The sequence below is a fragment of the Mytilus edulis genome, chromosome 9 (assembly GCF_963676685.1).
Source record: "Mytilus edulis chromosome 9, xbMytEdul2.2, whole genome shotgun sequence".
Lineage (NCBI taxonomy): Eukaryota > Metazoa > Mollusca > Bivalvia > Mytilida > Mytilidae > Mytilus > Mytilus edulis.
The window spans coordinates 88,205,854-88,213,574 of NC_092352.1; the positions used below are offsets into that span (position 1 = coordinate 88,205,854).

A 7,721-nucleotide genomic window follows, 5' to 3' on the forward strand; every position below is an offset into this window, starting at 1 on the left:
CCATTATTAACACCTCGGGCATGTTACAGGGCCAATATGAAAAAGTCCATACATTAATACTATAATATAGATCACCTTTTAAAATTTTCCCGTTCTTTGTGTTTTCGGCCCTCGGCTCTGTCGTGTGGTATTGCACTTTACTATGTATATGTAAGAACATGATAATCCTCTTCTTCATGGAAGAAATTGAATTAAAAGAAGAAGTGTCCGAGAATGATTTAATGCTTTTACCTACTCAGGACCTTGTAAAATATGAAAACGAGCCGGTCGTGTGTGAGGCTGCGGCCCCGCGTAGATTTTCTGTTCCATTGTCGGATTCAGACTTACAAGAGAGAATTCTTAAAGCTATTCCGAAAAAGACTAGAAATAACAACAAGTGGGCTTTAGGCGTCTGGATTGCGTGGACTTTAGAAAGAAATTTGTATCAAGAAACAATAACTGATGGTGGTAATGCAATACCAAGTGATCCGAATTTACTCTCAAATGAACTTTTAAACTATTGGATGGCACACTTTATACAAGAATGTAGACGTGTTGATACCAGTCCTTATCCACCAAATTCATTGGTCCAGTTAGCATCAGGCATTCAAAGGTAAGTTACAAATTTTAAATTTCAATATATATAACACCAGGACAGCCGTTACAAGTAAAATCATCAAAATCAACATTTTATTGGAATTGTAGTCCACAGCTTCCACAATACAGTATATAGCGTTTGATGTAGATGTTACATTGTACTAAAACTATGAAAATGTAATTTTATGAATTACATTTGTGTTGATTTTGATATTTGTTTTTGTAACCGCTGTCTTGGAGTTCGGTATAGTTAAACGGGTTGGTGGAAAAGGGTGGGGGGGGGGGGGCAACAACTGTTGAAATACGTTCGTTTACTTGTTTTAAGGGAGCAAACATTTGATTTCGAGTGGAAAAGGGGGGTTTGCATTCTGGGTTTTTCAATACATATTGGAGACGAACTTTTACCTGAATCCTCATTTTACATTTACTGTGTCATATATATCTTGCCTTTTTTTTTAACTTTTTGTCATGGGTCATACTGCTTTTTTTTGCAAAAGGTTTCACCTGTCCTTTTACATTTGATTTTAGCCCCTCTCCTTAAAAATAGTTTACTTTTAAAATGTATCGTAACTTGTTTTGTGGATGTAACATTTGAGGCAGGAATTCTAGGCAGGGGGCTTATAAAAAAAATCATCAATTGATTTTTTACTGCATATCAGAAAACCTTTCTCCTGCATTTTCGTTTACAAGTACTGTCAAAAAGGACAAGCCTGTCATATTCATCCTACCAGTTTGATTTTATAACACTGCTCATTCTGCATTTTTTTCCTAAAATGTTCGATCGTATTTTTTTACTTAAAATATCTTCCCCTCCCCCTCCCCTCCCCCAAACCTCCAAAAATCAAAAGGGTGTTCCCTTGTTTTTTTTAAGGTAAAATCCTTTCCTTTTGTGTGTTTTTTTCTCTATTCGATACCATTTATATACCCCAAACCCTTCAACCAAAAAATATATTATAAAAAGGTGTTATTTTAAAACTACTATTATGGACAAAAAAAAATACAATAAAATAATTTGACAGTTATTTTTCGGATATTCTAATAATTTTATTCTGCTTGCCAATAATTATGTATCCCAATGTTATTATTTCCGAATATGCTTAAATTGTCTCAACCTATACTTTCAATATACTGTTTTTAATAGATAATTGAAATATGATGTATTCGTGAAGAGACAGCAAACAAACAATAATTAATTCTAAGACATACTATTACAGTTTAAATTAGTCTAGTTTTAACATGGCTAATTTCATTTTGTTTTGATTTACTAAAAAGCTGTATATTCAACTCATTTGGCCAATTTTGGAAAGCAAACTCATACATGTATACATTTCTTGTCTTCTGGGGTCGTCTCCCACCCCCTCGCTCGGGAGATAAAACTCGCGTTTAGAAAAACACGAATGACAATTTTAACCTCAATTTTAACTACGTTTTTAAACTACAATGAAACCAGTGTAAACAGAACCTTGAATGAATCGAAAACCCACCTAAACTTAACATATATGATCCTAAGTCCAGTCATATAAAATTTTATGCGATGTGAATCTGTTAAACCGAACATCTAACAAAATCTAACAAAAAATTGAAGTACCAAGGAGGTCGTACTAGACAGGTTTCACTGTATTGCAATTCGTCGTCGGTTATTTTACTTTTCTGAAAAATAATTTCTTCTTCAACCAATTCATCTTTAAAAAAGTTCTACTAATCCTTTATAAGTCTTTATATGTATTAAAACAAAGAGTAAAACCACCACTTTTTGTAGATATCTGAGAACAGATTGTAACAGAAATGACGTGAGCCTCTTTGAAAAGGATTCATCTACATTTGCGCTTTTTAGAAAATGTCTTGACAGTCGAATGAAAGAACTAACCAATAATGGTATTGGAACTAACGTAAAAAGGGCAGACCCTATATTAACAACAGACGAGGAGGCCATGTGGGATAGTGGAGTAATTGTAACCCTTCAAATGGGCTAACCAATATAGTTTTTTCTACAACTGCAAGTTATTTGGATTTCGTGCTTTAGATGAACACAAAGAACTTGATGCTAGTCAATTTCGAATTTCTGTGGACACAATTGGTAATAAATTACTCCATTATACCGGGAGGCTGTGTAAGAATGTACAAGGTGGCCTGAATAACAGAAACGTTGATGTCAAACGCATAACTCAGATAAGTGACCCAACAAACCCAAGATGCCTAGTTACAATTTATGAGAAATACTTGTCACTTATTCCACGTGAAGGTAGGTTTTACCGTAAACCGCTACCACATAAAGCTAACGATGGTTCTATTCGCTTTAGCGTCCAGCCGATTGGTATTAACACATTGTCTAGCAAAATGAAGGAATTATTTAAGGCTGCGGGAATTTCAACTACTGATCGTAATATCACCAACCATTCTGGGAAAGTTACATGCTGCACCACACTTTTCAATGCCGGATTTTCCGATTCAACTGTAAAATCAAGAAGTGGTCACCGATCAACGGCCGTCGACACATATAAACGCCCGTTAGAAACATTACAGTATAATGTAAGCAAGGCATTACAGCCGCCAGTACCCACAAGCAAAAACGTTAAGCAAGAAAATGACTTGTCCATTGCCAAAAGTAACCAGCACAGTTTCGAAGACAAAGAAAACGATAATAGTACCATGACAATAAATGTGCCAAATTGTATAAACAAAGTTGTCATTTTCAAAAATGGAAAAAGAGATATTGTTTAGAAATTTGAACTGCTTGTGTATTAAAGAATATTTATTACAGTTAAATTTATACAAATAATTGAATCTTGATTAAAAAGCCTGGGGTCATAACTATTTTTTCAGTACACTGTCCTTGCGAATTGCCTCTAGGCAATATTGGCAACACTAATTGGCCCTTTGTAATTCAGAGCATAACAATAAGGCCGTGTTCACACTGACCTAAATGCGGTGTTGTGTTAGTGTAACTCACACGTAAACAAAACATAATTGCGTTCCCATTGATAAAACTCAATGTTTACATGTAGTTTAAATCATGTTTTATCTACACACAGTCGATAGTCGATGTAGGCCTTATGTGGGTTTAGTGTACATAAAACAAGATATTTAAAACACGAATTGTACCATGCAGTCTATTTAAAGAAGAAACGTTTTCTTGATAAAAATATTATTTATATCAATTGTTGATAAAGTTCTTTACAAAATTATGTGTTTAAAGTTGATATTCTTTTGTTTTATATATAAAGGCTATTTATATATATATATAAACACTTTACGCATCTTTATTAACCCCTTATCAAGACCCAAAGCATCATTATTGCCACATAATTCATTTGAAAATGTCTTCCCGAATTGACTGGACGTTTGCAGAAACAGGCGCTTTAATAAGCCTATGGCAACAGGACCATATTCAGAAGATGTTTAATAGCATGTGCAGGAAGAAGCCAATTTGGGAAGACATATCAAAACAGTTAAAGATAAAGGGTATTGACAGAACGGGAAAGCAATGTGAAGTAAGAATTCACACAATGACTACAAAATACCGGAAAATTGTAAAGGCAAACAAGGAGAGTAGGGCTTCACCGAAATTCTGTCCCTTCTTTGAGCAACTGGATGAAGTGTTGGGAACAAAAGCCAGTACAGCTCCCCCCTGCTTGATTGACTCAGGAATAAAAACATCTGGTAAGAACTTCACAATTTTACATTTACTAGTTTTATAAGTACATATAAGAAAATATGCGTGAAATATTTGCCACTGTTCTATATACCTAATCAACGATTCACGAATAAAAGCGTATTCGGTGATTTTTTTTTTGTTTGGCTTGTCTTGCAGATTCCAGAAATTCTCTTACAAATAAAAAAAAAGTCAGCAGTAATTTACATTGTATGATTTTTTTTAACATCAAAATCATAGAGAAAATATTGGGTATGATTTCCAATGACACAGTTCTCCACGAGATATAAAAATGAGACAGAAATTAACAAGTATAGGTAACCGTACAGCCTTCAATAATGAGCAAAGCCCATACCGCATAGTCAGCTATAAAAGTCCCCGAAATTACCATGTAACATATTTCAAACGAGAAATCAATGTTTAGACGTATCTGCAAGGAAGTATCGGGACATTGCTCTTGGTTCCAACTCCTGATCGTTTTATTCAACCAAAAGTAATGGATTGAGAAAAACGAAAATAAGTTTCTCAAAATCATCAACTCGCTATAATATATATTTTGCTAAACTTGTATATGTGTATGCTAAGCATATTGTATAATCCTATATTTCCTTTTTTAGTTCCTGAAATGGTTGACGACAACAACAATGAAGTGCCTTGTGAGATGAATGCCGGTTCGGTAACTGTAGTTGACAAAAATGATAACGAAACAGATTGCCAGAAAACAGAAATCAGCCCAGAAAAAAATACAACAACCCAGGCCCAGGATGATAAAGGCAATACTGTATCCAATCCTCGCAGGTAAACTACTGAAAACTAAGCATGGCATTATAATTTTAAAGAGCATACTCTTGTCCGCATAAAAGACCTCTATTTCAATGGGGAACATTTTACGTAAAATAAAATTATCCCATTACATACATTTTCAACATAAATAGGTATCCGTTTTAAATTGGCTGTCATTTCATATAAAACTGCATTTACACGTAGTTCCAATAATTATTTGCATGTCCCCCTTACTTAAAGAGTATTTCATTGCATCGGGGGGGGGGGGGGGGGGGTTTGGCGGGCAAAGCATATATTTTTTTCAGATAGGTCATACGTTTTCATTTTTGTTTGGCTTAATGGTTAATTCGTTTACTCCCTTTCAGAATATCAAATAATTAAACTTTTACCAAATATGATATTTAAAAAAAATTGAAAACCATGTCTTTTGTATTTTTAAGCAACAACGATGACAGAAAATCAAGGAAACGTTCAAACACAGAGGATCTGATGACATCTTTCCTTGAAATGCAACAAAAAAGCGAGGAACGTTTTTTTGAATTTGAAAAGAAAAGAATGGAAATGGAGGCAAAAGAAGAAGAAAATAGACAAAAGAGAGAAGAAGAACAAGAAAAAAAGCAACAAGACTTTTTACTGGAACTAGCTAAAATATTTGCAGCAAAAAAATAAATAAAAAAAGTTATAGATTTTTAGTAATTTTGTTATAATTTATAAATCAAGTGGTCACATCAGTTATTATGACAGAAATTGTACATTTGAATTATAAATACACAAGTCAATTATATATTATCTCTAAACTAAATAGGACGCAACAGCAACCCTGATATTTTCAGCATAGTTGTTTTGATTAATTTGCAAATTGGCAAGAAATACATTATCTTGATCACCAACAACGCCATTTAGCCACTGTTCATTGATACCATCACCATGCACTTCACAAAAGTTATGTAATGTACAACAAGAACAAACAACATAAGGCACACGTACAGTAGCGACATCAAGTCTTTTCAGTAAGCAACGCCATCTCCCTTTCAACCTACCAAATGATCCTTCCACAACCATGCGTGTACTTGAATGCTTGTAATTAAAAGTTTTTTGTTCGTAAGTTAAATTTCCGAAATCGGAAAAAGGTCTCATCAGCCAAGATTTCAAAGGATACGCGGCATCACCCAATAAAAATACAGGTATCTCAGTTCCATTAATATTGACTGTATGTTGAGGAAATAGCTCTCCATTCTCTCCTTGTCGATAAATGTCTGAATTACTAAATATGCGCGCATCATGGACTCGGCCTGGCCATCCGACATAAACATTGGTAAAGCAGTAATTTGCATCAACGACTGCTTGGCATACCATTGAATACCACCCTTTTCTGTTGTAATAATCAGCTGGATTATCACGTGGTGCCACTATAGGTATATGTGTTCCATCTATAGCCCCACCTACTTGCGGAAAACCGTTGATTCGTCTAAAGTCTCGTATATTCTCAATAAGTCTTTGACCTGTAGGTAGACATATATATTTCGGCATTAAATGGTCCGTTATAACTTTGCAAGTGTCATTTGCAATTGTGCAACACGTCGACCTCCCAACAGCAAATAGGTGCGATATAGTTCTGTATTCTGCATTTGTGGCTAATCGCCATAAAGTAATTGCGACCCTTTTCCTTACAGTTATGCATTTCCTGAAGTTTGTGTTTCTTTTCTCGATGTGGATCTCAAGTTCCGTGCACAAAAAATTGAACGTTTGCTTTGATAGCCTGAAGTTTTCACGAAAGTCATTCTCCTTCCAGGACCCATTTACAACATGTTCCCACCAGTTGTCACTCCTTTGTCTTTGCCAAATACTCCTTGGAGGAGAAATGCCATTGGAAACAAACAAAAATGATAAAAATGCAGTTACCCTTCTTTGCTGCAATATCCTGAACATCTCTATTCTTCTTCTTCTTCTATAAGCCCGCTGCTGCAGCCTACGTTTTTTGTTGCGTAATTGAGAAATCTTTTGTATCTTTAAAGAACTGTATATCATCAAAATGGCTTTCATGACTGCTAGATAACTCGTCCGATAAATATGTATTGAACATTTAAATGACATATAGTTTACAAGTGTGAACAAATCTCATGTACAAGTAACTAAACAATGTGTATAGATGTGAACAAATGTAATGTGAAACTAGTGTACACTTCACTAAACTAATTGTAAACATGTTTACTCTACATAGCGTTTGGTGTGAACACGGCCTTAGATAATCACTAAATAAGAACATGTTTTGTGTCATTCTTCACTATTAAGAGGGTGAAAATCCTTGCATTTCATTGGTCGAAAGCACTTTACTATGTTCTAATTTTTGTTATTAGTATGATTATTATCAGTGGTTGTGGTATATGGGTGTTAACGGAAGAAGAAATATAATTTCAGTCGGTTGATTTTATGAATTAGAATGAAATTATTTTCTTCTGAATTATCTGCCCATATAGGTGGCGTTTAGGTTAAGTGGTTTGTGTGATTTGGCGGTTAAATCATTCGGCACGACAGGGTCTACTCGATAGGTCACGTTAATTTTTACATCCATGCTATTTGATATTTTGTTTCATGCATTAAGAGATCGATTGTTTACAAATGTTTGTGTGTATTGAAATACTAGTACATATATATCTAGCGGGAAGACTATAGTGCAGGAGATTTGGTGTCACGATATCTCAGTAGCATA

At 34.6% G+C, this 7,721-nt stretch overlaps 3 protein-coding genes across 3 annotated transcripts; 2 read left to right on the forward strand and 1 right to left on the reverse strand.

Moving 5' to 3' along the window:
* Nucleotides 1-158: 158 nt before the first annotated feature.
* Nucleotides 159-2,549, forward strand: LOC139490250 (zinc finger MYM-type protein 2-like). Its single transcript, XM_071277102.1, has 2 exons — nucleotides 159-592; nucleotides 2,336-2,549. The coding sequence occupies exons 1-2, from the start codon at nucleotides 159-161 to the stop codon at nucleotides 2,547-2,549; spliced, it is 648 nt and encodes a 215-aa protein (XP_071133203.1).
* A 933-nt stretch (nucleotides 2,550-3,482) lies between these two features.
* Nucleotides 3,483-5,795, forward strand: LOC139489329 (uncharacterized). The gene is made up of 3 exons (XM_071275640.1): nucleotides 3,483-4,236; nucleotides 4,846-5,026; nucleotides 5,452-5,795. Exons 1-3 carry the CDS (start codon nucleotides 3,894-3,896, stop codon nucleotides 5,678-5,680), a joined length of 753 nt encoding a protein of 250 aa, XP_071131741.1. The 5' UTR covers nucleotides 3,483-3,893; the 3' UTR covers nucleotides 5,681-5,795.
* Nucleotides 5,796-5,803: 8 nt separating this feature from the next.
* Nucleotides 5,804-6,541, reverse strand: LOC139490251 (putative nuclease HARBI1). Its single transcript, XM_071277103.1, has one exon. The coding sequence runs from the start codon at nucleotides 6,539-6,541 to the stop codon at nucleotides 5,804-5,806; it is 738 nt and encodes a 245-aa protein (XP_071133204.1).
* Between the last annotated feature and the right edge of the window lie 1,180 nt (nucleotides 6,542-7,721).